This window comes from Siphateles boraxobius, unplaced genomic scaffold (genome assembly GCF_051911475.1).
Source record: "Siphateles boraxobius isolate OS27281-9 unplaced genomic scaffold, OSU_SipBor_1 97, whole genome shotgun sequence".
Classification (NCBI taxonomy): domain Eukaryota; kingdom Metazoa; phylum Chordata; class Actinopteri; order Cypriniformes; family Leuciscidae; genus Siphateles; species Siphateles boraxobius.
In genome coordinates, this window is record NW_027509227.1 from 440,558 (window position 1) to 457,500 (window position 16,943).

A 16,943-nucleotide genomic window follows, 5' to 3' on the forward strand; every position below is an offset into this window, starting at 1 on the left:
TTTTATTCATCAAGGATGCATTCAATTGATCAGAAGTGACAGTAAAGACATTTTTAATGTTACAAAAGATTCTATTTCAAATAAATGCTGTTCTTTTGAACTTTCTATTCATCAAAAAATCCTGAAAAATAAAATATATCAGTTTCCACAAATATACGAAGCAGCACAACTGTTTTCAACATTGGTAATAATCATAAATGTTTCTTGAGCATCAAATCATCATATTATACTGATTTCTGTAGGATCATGTGACATGAGTGACATCATGTGACTGGAGTAATGATGCTGAAAATTCAGCTTTGAACAGGAATAAATTACACTTTACTATATATTCACATAGAAAACAGCTTTTTTACATTATAATAATATTTCACTGTTGTTGCTGTATTTCTGATCAAATAAATACAGCCTTGATAAGCAGAAAAAATCTTACCGACCGCACATTTTTAAAAGGTAGTGTATTTACTCATTGATTAGTATAATGATGGAATTACCTCAAGACCAAATTTGTAGAAAAAGTAGTTGATGAAATATTTAGCGCAGTTGACGATGCCGTCGTCCAAATGTTGCCGTGTGATGTTGTGAAAAATGGTTCTTGTGACTGGAGGGGTGAGGTTGCTTTTCATACGGTAGAAATCCTGGTGACGGTAAATTGTCACCTCAAACGCCAAGAGAGCCAACATCAATAAATTATTCTGTAAGGAAAAACAAAAGGTTAAGGATGTTAAGGACGATTGCAGGTTAAAGGTGAAGTATAGTTTATGCAGAATTACAAAAATCATTTTTCAAAAAGAAATTGCAAACTCGTCGCACCCAAACCTGAGCAGTGACTCAATGTTTAATGGTGCCTGGGAGTCTCAATGTTTACACTTTTGGGGGAGAATGGCATACTAATAGAAGTCAATGAACAAAGTAAACTGGGTTATACTTTCATATTTCTTTGTTTAAATACTTCACCTTTAACAACCACGAGTGCCAAATATATATAAATTGGCATAATGTAATACTCGCCAATAGCTTGTGACTTTATTAGGAATGGTTTGAGATGAATGAATGAATGAATGAATGTTAATATGAATGTGGCATGGTCATGTTAGACTTACATAAAGCCTTTGATACAGTCGACCATGGTGTCGTAATGTATAAATTGAAAGCCTTGGGTTTTAGTGAATTAGCACTGAAATGGGCGGGCTCCTATCTGGAGAATAGAAAGCAAGTAGTGGACATTGGGGGGGGAAATGTCTCAACCAAACGGCATGGACTGTGGGGTACCTCAAGACAGCGTCTTGGGTCCACTTTTCTTTCTACTATATATAAATAATCTAAAGTCTGCTTGTTCATGCAGTCTTTTTTTATTTGCAGATGATTCTGTGCTGGTTGTTTCTCACAAGGATAAAAATATGATTGAAAGCAGAATTAGCAAAGAATTTCTAAATGTTAGTATGTGGGTAACAGATTATCACTTAATTTATGGAAAACTGCATCTATTTGGTTGGAACAAAGATAAAGTTAAAGAAAGCCTCAGGTTGTAAGGTCATAGCTGGAGGTATTGTGATAACTGCCAAGGAATCAATCCGTTATCTTGGATGTATGTTGGATTGCAATTTATCTGGAGTTGGTCCGGATGTGCGGTTGTTGTTGGTTGAGCATGAACGATTTAAAGTGTGGTGTACATGAATATGGTGATCGATTAACTTCTGATGTGTGTCTGTGTGAGTGTAACATCGTGGAGTGTGTACGTACCCTCAGGTTCTCCAGTAGTGGAGAGAACTTTCTGAGTCCGATCCAGTTGGCCGGGTCCACCGGGCCGCTGTACAGAAGAGACTTGGCCATGTCCAGCCTCTGCGCCTCGGTGTAGTTATCAGGCTTCAGGAGAGAACCAGACACCGGCTCGTTTACATGCACAACTTCTGCTTCAATTCATTATGATTGATGAATCTGAATGTAGTGTTTACATGAGCGCTGAACATGTGATCGGGTTGATCTGCGCGTTTATATGTCACAAGCTTCAAATCGGAATATATTTTTTGACATGTGCACACTGCACGAATATACAGAGTTTCCCGCTGTTTGTGCATAATAACTATTATCCTACATCGGTTATTTATTTGTTTTAAAAAGCAGATGTTATATTCATCCAGTTCTGGTCATAATTTTGAGACAACGAGCATATGAACCGTTGTGCCGTGCTCTTATATTTATCACGCAGTAAAAATGGCGAAAACCAGTCGTCTGTGGATGAGAAAAACAAGCACTGCTGAGCCGTTGTCCTGCTCCACTTCACAGACACTGAGGGAAAGGAGGATTATAGAATGAAGGGAAACTCATTTATATTCACTTTATTCAACAGGAACAACAGCTCGTTCCATGCGTCACACATCATTACGCTATTGCTACGTCATTAAGCTATTTCTACTTCATTATGCTATTTCTACTTCATTGCGCTATTTCTACATCATTGCGCTTTTTCTACATTATTACGCTATTTCTAGGTCATCACGCTATTTCTACATCATTACCATATTTCTACATCATTGCGCTTTTTCTACATTATTACGCTATTTCTACGTCATCACGCTATTTCTACTTCATTACGCTATTTCTACATCATTACACTTTTTCTACGTCACTGCGCTATTTCTACATCATTACACTATTTCTACGTCATTGCGCTATTTCTACGTCATTGCACTACGTCATTGCGCTGTCTACGTCATTAAGCTATGTCTACGTCATTGCGCTATTTCTACGTCATTACGGAATTTCTGCTTCATTGCGCTATTTCTACGTCATTAAGCTATTTCTACGTCATTATGCTATTTCTACGTCACTACGCTATTTCTACGTCTTCACGCTATTTCTGTCATTGCTAGGGCTGGGTACCGAGTTTGGTACTTTTTAGGTACCGACCGAATTGCCTCGATACTACCGAGTATCGAAACATGTCTTGTTTTTCGGTACCAAGTTTCGGTACCTAAGTGGTTAATCTCGTCAACGTCAGTGAAACAATAAGCATGCAGCATGATTGGCTGTGGCGGAAAAACACTAGTTTACGCGGCTGCCCAGAGACTTGGCTTGTCGCACGTGAGGCTGTAGTGTGTGTGTGTATGTATGTGTGTAAGCGTCCCAACCCAGATAGATAGAAAATATGTGGAAATTATCAAAAGTGTACCTACCTATGCTAGAAGCACGCGATGCAATATTTTAGACAACATAATTGCTGCCAAGACTGGCAACACGGTAAATCTGATAAGGCATTTAAAAGCATAAAATATATCCATGCTATTGTTTCCCAACACATCCATAATCATTAGGCTACTTCTGCCAGTACTTTGCGCAAGCTTCATGTGTGCTGAGCGCGAGGCATATATCCCGCACTCCAGTAGCCTATATTTAATTCAATTCACATTTATTTGAATAGAATATTTCACAATATATATCGTTTCAAAGCAGCTTTACAGAAAATGCATGTGTCTAAATTACAATTTAGAGTGATCTGTTATCAGAGGTGACTCTGTGTAATGCATTTCAATTAATTTTCATTCAGTTTCAATGTTAAACAATGCATTAAGTTAAGGCAGAAACAATGAGCTCATTGAAGTAAAGAATACATGTCTTTAAATTATTAGGAAACATAGAAAACTTTAGCATTGGTGGTTTTTTACAGACTCAAAATATGAATGTAAAAAGTCAACAAACTGAAAAAATAAAAATAAAATTAGGTAATGTTATATTGTTAAAACTTTCATAAAATTGGTATCGAAAAAAGTATCGTTCAGGAACCGGTATCGCAGTCAAGGTATCGGTATCGGTATTGGTATCGAAAATTTTGTTACGATACCCAGCCGATACCCAAATACGCAGTCATTGCGCTATTTCTACGTCATTACGCTATTTCTACGTCATTGCGCTATTTCTACGTCATTACGCTATTTCTACGTCATTGCGCTATTTCTACGTCATTCCGCTATTTCTACGTCATTACGCTATTTCTACGTCACTATGCTATTTCCACGTCATTACGCTATTTCTACGTCATTAAGTAGTGGTGCAACGGATCATCATTGATCCGTGATCCGTTCGGATCAATATCTTCGGTTCGGCACATACGTGATCCGCGGATTGATTTATGAAAAAAAAAAAAAAGTTGTGCGCATGTTCAGTCCACACACAGCGTGGTCATGGCGAGCGGAGGAACGGAGGAGCTTGAACGCCCCGCGTCATTTAAATCCCCTGTATGGGAGCATTTTGGCTTCCCTGTCAAATATAATGATGAAGGAAAGAGGTTAGTGATAAAACCGTGACAATGTGTAGGCACTGTGGCAGCATGGCCACGCATTTGAAGCGACATCACCCCGATGTTTCACTGACAGGAGTGAAAACTAAGGCTGCTCAACAACCGCTTATCACTGCAGCATTTAAGCAGCCCCTTGTTGCACAATCAGACTGGGCTAAAGCCATCACAAACGGCATTCGCGCAGCACTACCCCTCGCTCGTCCCTCTCTCTCTCTCTCTCTCTCTCTCTCTCTCTCTCTCTCTCTCTCTTGCGAGCGCTCTCTCTCTCCCTCATATAAGGTGCCATCTAGGGCTTAAATCAAACTTCATTCACGCACACATATATGAAACACTTGCATACACATACTAAGTAGTCAAACATACATGTATACTGCTGAATGCTCAAACAACATATGAAATGCACAAAGACGCAAACTCTACACACGCGAGATGCGCGCACACAAACGCTCCACGCACATAATCATATGAGACGCGCGCGCGCACACACAAACTCTCCACGCACATACTCATATGAGACGCGAGCACGCACACACACAGAAACTCGCGCACAAACTCAATGAGACGCGAGCGCACACACTCACAAACTCTCCGCGCACATACTCATATGAGACGCGAGCACACACACAAACTACCGCACATACTCATATGAGACGCATGCTCACATGATGCATGATTCTCAGTGTGAACGTAAGTCACACATTGGTAAGACAAGACATGCATTTTTTGTTAACAGAGAATGAGAGTCCCTTGCTTTTATTGTTTTTGGTTGTTTTGTTCATTTATTGCGGATATTTAAAATGTTTTCAGTGTTAAATAGTCTTTAGAAATAAAAGTTTATTGATCTTTGAAAAGCTATACCTCCATTATTATGCCATTATCATTATTTTAGATGAAAATGGTCTCAGAACGACAATATTATCGTTTATTATCAATATTATCGTTTATCGCAATAATTTCTTGGACAATTTACCGTCCAGCAAAATTTGTAATCGTGACAGGCCTAACTATCGGTGTGTTTATAGGTGCAGACATGAGGCCATTTATTTTTTATTTTTTTTGCTGATCCGAAAAATAATCCGATCCGTTACTCTGATCCGAGAAACGATCCGAACCGTGAGTTTTTTGATCCGTTGCACCCCTATCATTAAGCTATTTCTACGTCATTAAGCTATTTCTACATCATTGCACTATTTCTACATCATTACGCTATTTGTACATCATTACGCTATTTCTACATCATTACGCTATTTCTACATCATTACGCTATTTGTATATCATTACGCTATTTCTACATCATTGCACTATTTCTACATCATTACGCTATTTCTACATCATTACGCTATTTCTACATCATTGCACTATTTCTACATCATTACGCTATTTGTACATCATTACACTATTTCTACATCATTACGCTATTTCTACATCATCACGCTATTTGTACATCATTAGGCTATTTCTACATCATTGCTCTATTTCTACATCATTGCACTATTTCTGTCATTACGCTATTTCTACTTCATTATGCTATTTCTACGTCATTACGCTATTTCTACGTCATTACGCTATTTCTACGTCATTATGCTATTTCTACTTCATTATGCTATTTCTATGTCATTACGCTATTTCTACGTCATTGCTCTATTTCTACATCATTGCACTATTTCTGTCATTACGCTATTTCTACTTCATTATGCTATTTCTACGTCATTACGCTATTTCTACGTCATTACGCTATTTCTACGTCATTACGCTATTTCTACTTCATTATGCTATTTCTATGTCATTACGCTATTTCTACGTCATTACGCTATTTCTACGTCAATGCACTATTTCAACGTCATTACGCTATTTCTACATCATTATGCTATTTCTACATCATTATGCTATTTCTACATCATTACCATATTTCTACATCATTACGCTATTTCTACGTCATTGCGCCATTTCTACGTCATTGCACTACATCATTGCGCTATTTCTACATCATTAAGCTATTTATACATCATTAAGCTATTTATACGTAATTGCGCTATTTCTACGTCATCACACTATTTCTACATCATTACGCTATTTCTACGTCATTGCGTTATTTCTACGTCATTAAGCTATTTCTACGTCATTAAGCTATTTCTACATCATTACGCTATTTCTACGTCATTAAGCTATGTCTACGTCATTAAGCTATTTCTACGTCATTAAGCTATTTCTACATCATCCAATATTTCTATGTCGTTGCACATGCGCAGTCCTTTCAGTTTTGGTTTTCAATCCGATCAAGTGTTTACATGTTCTCTCGGTCGGATTAGAAAAGGAGTAAACCGACCCCTTTCAATCCGATGGAAATTTTATTCGTAACGAGCTCCGTCGGATCGGTTAAAGTATTTAGATGAAGTTTCTTCAGTCCGATTGAGCCGTGAATAAGTAACGGATTATTTGGTTGCATGTAAACATAGCCAATGAGATTGAGCATTTCCATTTCACGCATGTACTGAGGGGTGCGAGTGTCTCACCATACTGCAGGATTTTGAGTATGTGGAAGGGTTAATGGAGGTGAGCTGGTACAGCATCTTGCAGACGATGATGATGCAGGTCCACACGGTACACACACTCGACGCCAGCGATCTGAACTGGCTGAACGGCAGAGCGAAGGCCCAGCTCACCAGGAACACGTAGTTAAACAGCGACACCTGAGAACGACATGTTTCTACTGATGATCAAACCTTTACACACTAAAGAATCGCCACTGACTAATAAATCTTAGTAAATTTGGCAAACATGTATGAATAAAAATATATGAATGTACATTTTGTAATTTTTTTTAAATGAGAATTCTTTATATTGATCAAAAGTGAGATTAAAAGATTTTCATTTCAAATAAAAGCTGTTCTTTTAAACTTTCTATGTTCCCATACATGTTTTAAAGGGATAGTTCACACAAAAATGAAAATTAGCCCATGATTTACTCGCCCTGAAGTCATCCTTAGGTGTTGTAGGGTCTGGACCCATCAGACACACACTAATTATTCATTATATACAAAGGTTTATGAAACTCCAAAACTAACACCCCAAATGACAGGAACACAAGGGCAGAAACAGTGTCATGTTACAGAGCTGATAAGGAGATTTTATGACCTCCACAGGAATGTGGCCACGTGCACCAGAGAGAGACAATGGGGAAGACAGAAACCCTCTTTAAAACAGACTTTGCTGCATTAATAATAGACTAACTGATCTATAAATGAACGTGCATAAAACTGTGAAAGAAACAGTCTAAATGGTTTACTGTCTTGTGTACTATTAGGTATATATTATGGTATGTACCTTGGTATACAACCAACTAACGATCAATTATAAAGGGGTGGTGATGGCGCAGTGGATAAGACACATGCCTTTGGTGTGAGAGACCCGGGTCCGAATCCACTGTGAGACACCAATGTGTCCCTGAGCAAGACACTTAACCCCTAGTTGCTCCAGAGGCGTGCGACCTCTGACATATATAGCAATTGTAAGTCGCTTTGGATAAAAGTGTCAGCTAAATGAATAAATGTAAAATGTAAATGTCAATGTAACCTCACCTGTATCATGCCTCCTACCTAATTAAGTAAGGGTTAATGCCCTCCGAGGTGTCCATTGTCAGGTTTTAATGGACGACGGCGAGGTGTGAACCGGCCGACGCGCAGCGGAGGACGATTGCCTCCGCCGAAGTCCATTAAAACCTGACAATGGACACCTCGGAGGGCATTAACCCGCTTGTACCATGGTCACTTGCCAAATAAAACATTTTTAAAACATTAGTTTATATTTTAATTAGGCTAAATCTAGTTTTTACAAATAATAACTTGCCTGACGGTTTATTTAGCAACCGGAGATATTTATAGTCCGCTCAGCTTGTAGAACCCTTCACGCTGTAACGTTACTCTCCTCCTGCCTTGGTTGTCTCGACAGCTGCGTAAAACTCCCGCAGGGTCTCATTCAGAGCAGCAGCGGTGTAATTTTCAAAGCTGGAGTCCATTTCTTTTTGAACAATAAAGTCTCTGAATGTATTTACTGCCAATTTCGTATTTTTTTTCGTATTGATCTCATCTTTTTGTTTTCTTCTGTTTGATTCAGTTCTCCCGGTGTTACCTCTTTGTGTCGTTTCTCCGTTTTATTTACATTTTTTCTTTCCTCAGCAGCATCCCAATCGTCAAAGTTGTCATATTCTCCATAAATGTTAAAAGAAATAACGAAGTCGCTCATTGTTGTATTAGTAGGCTATGTAATATCTAACTAACGTTAGATGTTTGTTTTGATAGAGCAAATACTTTGACTGCATGTTGCTATGGTTACTCACAGCTGTTGTAGGCAGCGCATTTATTTATTAATTTCGAATGGTAAACAGGCAGTTTCACCAGAACTACTTTACTAGGTGTCCTCTATCACTTTTTAACGGACACCCTGCAGCCAATCAGAATCGAGTATTCACCCAGACCATAGTATAATCCTCATTTAATGACTCACACTTTGATGTACATCACCTTCTTCTAGAATGCAGTGTGGATGTGTTATATCTATCTGAGCATTAATGAAGGTATAACCACGCTTGGGACAAAGACTCGTAAATTAACAAGAGCAACCTTCCCACTTGGACATTTCACCTTGCTTATTGGTCCAGTCAACCCTTAGGGGTTGGATCTTTCTCAGGCTTTATTAGAGACAGTCCACATTAGGGATGCTAACCGATGATCGTTTAACGGATGGTTGACCGTCTCAACGTTAACCGATCAAAGTTGTCAGTAGTCGGTTAAAAAAAAAAGTGATCTCTAAATTAGGCTATTATAGACAGCGGACTAAACGCTACTACAGTTAACCATCTCATTCCAAGATATTTTTGTGTGAAGTGAACAAATCCCTCACACTCAATTTTTCATAACTCGCCTGTTTGTACTTAATAAACCAATAAAAACATTTGGCGCGAGGTCACAGCGTTTGGGTTTGCGCGCTCACAAGGTTTGCGAAAAGTAAAGGCTACAGGCTAAAACACTGGAGGTTAGAGCCAGGGCGGACGACAGGATGAAGCGTGCAAAGAAAAGTAGTGTGTGGGATCATTTCACCAAAAAGAATGACACAGTAAGTTGCAACTTGTGTGATACAGTGCTTAAATACAGTAGAAATACTGTAGAAATACATTACATCTACATTTCAGTGGTAACAGATAAGGTGAAGATGATCATCATCTTTCTTAATTATTGTTAGCACTAACGTTACCTTAAACTAAAGCGGCGTCTCTTCGGAGCTGTCATTTTCTTAAATGAGCCGCTGCAATGTTTCAAATGAGCTTCTAACGCTAGACTAACGCCTTTATTTTCAACGCGATCACCTTGTACCCAAACCATTTCAACATTAAGGAGCCATTTGTCCTCCGATTACATACAAGCTCCTCGGCGGCGCGTTTGCGGGACTCATGTTTCGCGATGTAGGGGATTTTAAAAAAGTGACGTGAGTGGAAGCGCGGCGCCGGGGCAGTGTGTGTGTGTGTGTGAGCGGGAGGCAGAGAGAGATGCAACAGAGTTGCGAAATTTTCAGGCGCGGCTCGAAATGGCTGTTATTTCAAATAGCGTGGCATATTTTAAACTAATCGGTTAACCGTTTTCAACCGGCTAATGAGGCTCGATGGTCGGTCAAGAAAATTTTTAGTTTTCACCATCACTAGTTCACATGTGACCTCTCTCTCTTAGTTTTTCATCCAGCCGCAACACTGTTCTGGTGATACTGGGGAACCCCCTCCCCCTCCACGGGGGCCCCAGGGCCCAGCAGGCCTTGATCCAACCAGAGGTGGGCTCATGCAGGAGAGAGAAAGACTCTCTCACTAAGAACCAAGGACAATCTCAGGAGTTTTGTAACAACGACTCCAACCAACAACGACTCCAATCACCCACTCTTCCGACTTCCTCACTTCTCCTGGGTGCTCGTGTGGCCTCAACAGAGCCCCAGGCCTTGACCAAACCAGCCATGTGCTCCTGGAGAAAGATAACTTTCAAACAACTTTCACTTGACACTGCCGGAACCCTCAATGACTTAAATTTTCCACAACTTCAAGAATTGTTCCTACTACAAATGCAAGTATTCAATTCAATGTAATGTGAAAATGAAATGCTGTTGGTTCTTTTCATAGTTAGATGGATCTTCTCCATTGCTACATCATTCCATCTCTCACTCCTTTTTCCTACACCTGTATTTATGTATTTATGTATGTTTGTTTAGTTTATTCATGTTTATGATTTAGTTAATAAAACTTATGCACTTTATGTATTTGGTTCTGATTTACTGCTTGCAGCAAAGTCTCTTTACGATCTTGATCTTGCTACATGATCAAAGCGCTGTACATGCTAAGAAATAATTATTGTTCTGTGGCCATGGAAGATACCCTTTTCTTAGAATAAATTAATAATCAAAAGAGTTTGTTGGACGAACTGAGTAACTGATTGTAATATTAATTTAGCCATGTCAAGTTAATCCAATTAACTGACCCACATATTCATAATTAACCATAAGTTATTATTGATTATTAATATTTCCCCTCTGAGCTGACTTGTTACAGTGTATATGACATTCTTCTTTCAGACGAATACAATAAGAGTTATATTAAAAAATGTCCTGGCTCTTCCAAGCTTTATAATGGCATTGAATGGCTGGATGACTTTGGAAGTCTATAAAAGTGCATCTGTCCGTCATAAAAGTGTAATACGGCTGGGCAACGGCGTGTTGTGTTACTCTTTTGGCGTAAACCGATGCGTACGGCCGTCTGCCGGAAACTAGTTATTTTAGTCGATAAAGTTTTAAATATGGATATTTTTCTTACACGAAAGCATCACTTCACTTCAGAAGGCCTTTATTAACCCCCGCAGAGCCATGAGGAGCACTTTTTTATGATGGATAGATGCACTTTTATGATGGACAGATGCACTTTTATGATGGATAGATGCACTTTTATGATGGACAGATGCACTTTTATGATGGATAGATGCACTTTTATGATGGACAGATGCACTTTTATGATGGATAGATGCACTTTTATGACGGATAGATGCACTTTTATGATGGATAGATGCACTCTTATGATGGACAGATGCACTTTTTTATGATGGATAGATGCACTTTTATGATGGATAGATGCACTCTTATGATGGACATATGCACTTTTTTATGATGGATAGATACACTTTTATGATGGATAGATGCACTTTTATGATGGATAGATGCACTTTTATGATGATAGATGCACTCTTATGATGGACAGATGCACTTTTTTATGATGGATAGATGCACTTTTATGATGGATAGATGCACTCTTATGATGGACAGATGCACTTTTATGATGATAGATGCACTCTTATGATGGACAGATGCACTTTTTTATGATGGATAGATGCACTTTTATGATGATAGATGCACTTTTATGATGGATAGATGCACTTTTATGATGAATAGATGCACTTTTATGATGGATAGACACTTTTATGATGGATAGATGCACTTTTATGATGAATAGATGCACTTTTATGATGGATAGATGCACTTTTATGATGAATAGATGCACTTTTATGATGGATAGACACTTTTATGATGGATAGACACTTTTATGATGAATAGATGCACTTTTATGATGAATAGATGCAATTTTATGATGGATAGATGCACTTTTATGATGGATAGACACTTTTATGATGGATAGACACTTTTATGATGGATAGATGCACTTTTATGATGGACAGATGCACTTTTATGATGGATAGATGCACTCTTATGATGGACAGATGCACTTTTATGATGATAGATGCACTCTTATGATGGACAGATGCACTTTTATGATGAATAGATGCACTTTTATGATGGATAGACACTTTTATGATGGATAGATGCACTTTTATGATGAATAGATGCACTTTTATGATGGATAGATGCACTTTTATGATGAATAGATGCACTTTTATGATGGATAGACACTTTTATGATGGATAGACACTTTTATGATGAATAGATGCACTTTTATGATGAATAGATGCAATTTTATGATGGATAGATGCACTTTTATGATGGATAGACACTTTTATGATGGATAGACACTTTTATGATGAATAGATGCACTTTTATGATGAATAGATGCACTTTTATCATGGATAGATGCACTTTGATGGACTTCCAAAGTCATCCAGCCATTCACTGCCATTATAAAGCTTGGAAGAGCCATAGTCATATACACCTAGTATGGCTTCAGGGTGAGTAAATCATGGGCTAATTTGTATTTTTGGGTGAACTATCCCTATAAGAGCACTTTTTGCATTGCTTTGCGTCGTTCACCTCTTTGACTGAGACCCAGATGATGTAGGAGGAGACGATCTTGATGATGTGGAGCTCCAGGAGCCACCAGATGAAGAGCTGGAGCTTCTGCACGTACTCCAGGAACTTCAGGAACAACACCGTCAGACGCTCCACCACCAGATGCCACTTATTCCTCAGCTCTTCACAAGAAAAACAAACATGCATTGTTTAAGATTATGCATAGTATTAGACGACCAAAAAAAAAGTAACAAGTCATACCATATGGGTTTTAAAAGGTTAGTAAATTGATATTAAACATTCAGGATCAGAGGCTTTTAGAATTCAATATCGAACCACAAAAACATTGTACGACAAAATCTCATAAACTAGACGGGAAAGTACATAGTGCATAGTATAAGTGCAAAAGTCTAAAGTGTATGATGAATGCATAATTTCGGACACAACTTAAGTAGTTATTGATAACTAAAACTGTTTTTTATTATTTTCATTAACTAAAATCAAGCTGAAATAAAATGAAATATAAATATTAGATGACAACTTAAAAACTTAAAAAATGGCAACTATCTGAAATAAGTTGAAGTGCTAAAATAATACCAAAAAAATAAAGCTGAATAGAAATATATCAAACAAAAACGAAATGAAAAAGCACTCAAATTAAAATATGAATAAATACTACAATAGTATAAAAAAACACTAGTAAAATAATGCATGTCTGAACATGTGCAGAAAACATCACTTTCACCAGACATGTTTGTGAAGGCGAGGGATGTTTTTCAGTAGTCAGCTGTTTCCAGGAATATCAGTAAAATAATGTCCCTGTACACAGCAACACTCACAGAGCCATCCGTCAACATTACGACCCAGGAGCTGAGCGCAAACATTTCAGAGACCTCCACAAAACAGCCAATAATGGGTCAGATATTTCCAATCTCGAAACGGTCATAAAACACCGACACCCGTGGATGAATCACAGCGACATGCATCTGACGTGTTTATGAAATACATAAAGCACAAGTGTTTGAGTAACTACACTTTAGAAAACCAAAGTTTGACCTGTTGTGAAATGTGTAACTCCTTACACAGAAACACAGCTGCTACACACATAATAATAATGCAAACAAAAGAAGCCGCACAAAAGAATAAAAACATAAATTAGCTCTCAAAACTCCTTTTAGAATATAGAGAGAAATATTTGGAAATCAAATGCTTATTTCCCTTTCTGAAAAATGTTGTAAGAATATAGTCTTTATTCAGTCCAGTTATAAGCAGGAATTTAATACGGCGGTGTGAAAGACAGCACATCGGCTCTTCCTTAGACTGTAAAAGTGTTTACACATTAAACAAGTCTAGACATATTTATCCCGCTCTGTTTACTCTGTCCCGCCCATCAGGCCAATAAAAGCCTCTTCCAGTTGTATTGCTACAGTGAGAGCAACCAATATGAATTCAGATTTTTATAGTGTGTTTCATTAAAGCCAGGATATAAAGTATTATTTGGGCTTGTAATTTAATTTAATATGTTTAAAGAACACCATCTGCAGGGATATGCTCTGGTTTTACTACATTAACTTGATAACTAAATAAATATGAATATGTATAAAAGGTTTATTTTCTTATCTTTAAAGAGCTCTTTCACAAAGTCTAGTCTAGTCTCTACTACAACAGGTTTTCCTGCTTGAATGTTGATTATTTTCCTCATATTCTCCATTGTTGCGGCTCCTCTCTTCCCAGTCTGTCAGTAACGTTCTGTTTACTTCCTGTCTCTATGAAGCCCCTCCTTCTGAAAAGCACACTGTGCTCTGATTGGTCGGCTGGATCGGTGTGTTGTGATTGGTCGAGCGCTTCGAGTGTGTTTAGGAAATGTCCCGCCCCTTACCATAACCACCAGTTTAACACACTACTAACTAACTCAACCAGGCCCCGCCCCTTTATTCTGCGTATGAATTATTATAATGAGGAATATTGTGACGTGTTCGTTCCCGGAAGAAACTCAAGACTACAATGGAGGCGTTTCAGGAGTTCAGAAACACTGATATAGAGAAGAACTGGAGCTTTTTAATGCTCAAACAGCAACATTACACACTAAAGAAAGATAATAAGATAATAAAATAAAAAAATAAATAACTGGTTACTAATGCTGTGTAACATGAGCTGATGTAAACTGCGCTTTCACACACAATCCGAAGGTCACAAGTACCTGATCCCTGGTCCGGCACCGGTTCGGGCCTCGTCTGGCAGCTGTAGCTCTCAGGAATGACGTGTGGCTCAGATTTCTCTTCCTCCTCGTCCATTCGTTTAAAGTCCTCCTCCTCTTCCTCCAGGTGTACGGTGTCCTCGAGCTGCTCTGGGCTGGCGGTGGAGCCGAGCGAGGGCTTGACCATGGAGATGTCCACCAGACTGCCGTCCAGATGCACCAGCCTGAACATCAACGACAATCTTCTGATGAAGCCATGCACTGATTCACATTCATTTTCACCCAATTAAAAACCAAAAGCTGAGAGAAAAAAGTATTGAAAAGTATTTTTTTTTGGCAACTGATCAGCAGAAATAAAGACTGAAAAAAGATAAGTAACAAAAACAGAATTCATCAATTATAATTATATTATCATTATTTTATTTTGATTATGATCATATTTATTATATTATGATTATATTACTATTAATAATAATGATACTAAATAATTTCTATCTATTTAAATCAGTAAAGCCTCCAGAATAAATAACAACTATACTAAGCTATATTATTATTGATATATTATTATTTGCAATAATATTATAAATAATAATTCAGTACATATTTTTAATTTTCACAGCATTAAAATATATTTTTTTTATAATTATACAATTCAAAGTAAAACATTAGTTACACGGTAAGTGACATGAAAAAAAAACATTATTAAATAATTTATGCATTTATTTGTATGACAATGAATTTTAAGCACAAAATGTCACTAAATTAAGTCTTTTGGTTATTGGGCAACATGCACATAATCAGAGACACACAATCCCTGCTGTTTGTGGCAGGATTATTTACTCCAGGGGAAAAGCTTTTGGAAGATTTATTTTTCAGCAACTCATTGACCTCATGATATGACGCAAAAGCTTCCAGCGTCACAGGAATGCTTTAAAAGCAACATTGTTAATTTCCTGGAGTCTGAGTCCAGATCTCAGTCCAACTGAGACTTGAAAAAGCCTGTCGCCTCACAATCTCCAGTCTGAGCTAGAGCAGCTCTGGAAAGAAGAACGGGAACACAACTGCAGTGGCCAGACGTGCACAAAATGTAAAAATTGAAATGTAATATTCCTCATTATAATAATTCATACGCAGAATAAAGGGGCGGGGCCTGGTTGAGTTAGTTAGTAGTGTGTTAAACTGGCGGTTATGGTAAGGGGCGGGACATTTCCCAAACACACTCGAAGCGCACGACCAATCACAACACACTGCTCCAGCCGACCAATCAGAGCACAGTGTGCTTTTCAGAAGGAGGGGCTTCATAGACACAGGAAGTAAACAGAGCGTTGTTTCCCGAAACCATCGTTCTAACGAACATTCGCGTTTGGAACGACAGATCTCGATCTCTCGAAAATAAAATAATGATAATATAATTATAATTGATGAATTCTGTTTTTGTTACTTACTTTTTAGAGTTTCTTGTTTGCATGACATGTGGACTCGATAAATCTTTGTCTTGGGCCAAATAAGCAAAGTGACATTCAGTGCAATCTGTATCTTTTATTTAGAATACATACAAATGTCATTTACGTCTTTCACGACCCGATAGACGCGCGTCCAATACTTCAGTTTTGTGACGTGAACGAGCACGACTGTACCTGGAGATGGTGCTCTTCTGTTTGTCGGCCACAGACTTGATGTCGGTGAGCTCTAGGAAGCGCTCGTGGAAGTAGTGTAGATGCAGGATACACACCAGCAGGAACGAAGTGGGAATGAAGATGCGTGTGAACAGAGCCGGCACAGAGAACTTCTCCAAACCGAGATCTTCCAGCCTGCAGACCACGAGCTCAGTTATCACACCAAAATCTGCCATATTGTAAATACATCAGACGATGCATCAGAATTGATATTTGTTTATTAGTGTGTGCAGAACACTATAGTTCATTTATGTAAGTGAGGAGAGCAAAATAAAGTAAACTGTGACATATTATACACAAATATTATTCATACAGCGACTACCAGTAACATTTATACAGATGTGGGAGCAAAAATGATTGGGACACTTTGAGCTGATCATGTTTTGCTGAAGTGTTTTTTCTTTAATAACTAATGCAGCTTTTTACACCACAGACTGAACAACATGAAGCA

The 16,943-nt window shown here is 38.1% G+C and overlaps 1 protein-coding gene across 2 annotated transcripts in view; it reads right to left on the reverse strand.

Moving 5' to 3' along the window:
- Positions 1–16,943, reverse strand: part of piezo2a (piezo-type mechanosensitive ion channel component 2a) — a 222,325-nt gene that overhangs the window by 89,417 nt on the left and 115,965 nt on the right. For both annotated transcript variants that reach the window (XM_077224971.1, XM_077224970.1), the window contains exons 17-22: positions 16,454–16,627; positions 14,820–15,040; positions 12,641–12,801; positions 6,811–6,987; positions 1,744–1,866; positions 495–695 (exon numbers count right to left, since the gene is read on the reverse strand). In XM_077224971.1, coding sequence (XP_077081086.1) covers positions 495–695; positions 1,744–1,866; positions 6,811–6,987; positions 12,641–12,801; positions 14,820–15,040; positions 16,454–16,627 — 1,057 coding nt within the window. The remainder of the gene's footprint in view (positions 1–494; positions 696–1,743; positions 1,867–6,810; positions 6,988–12,640; positions 12,802–14,819; positions 15,041–16,453; positions 16,628–16,943) is intronic.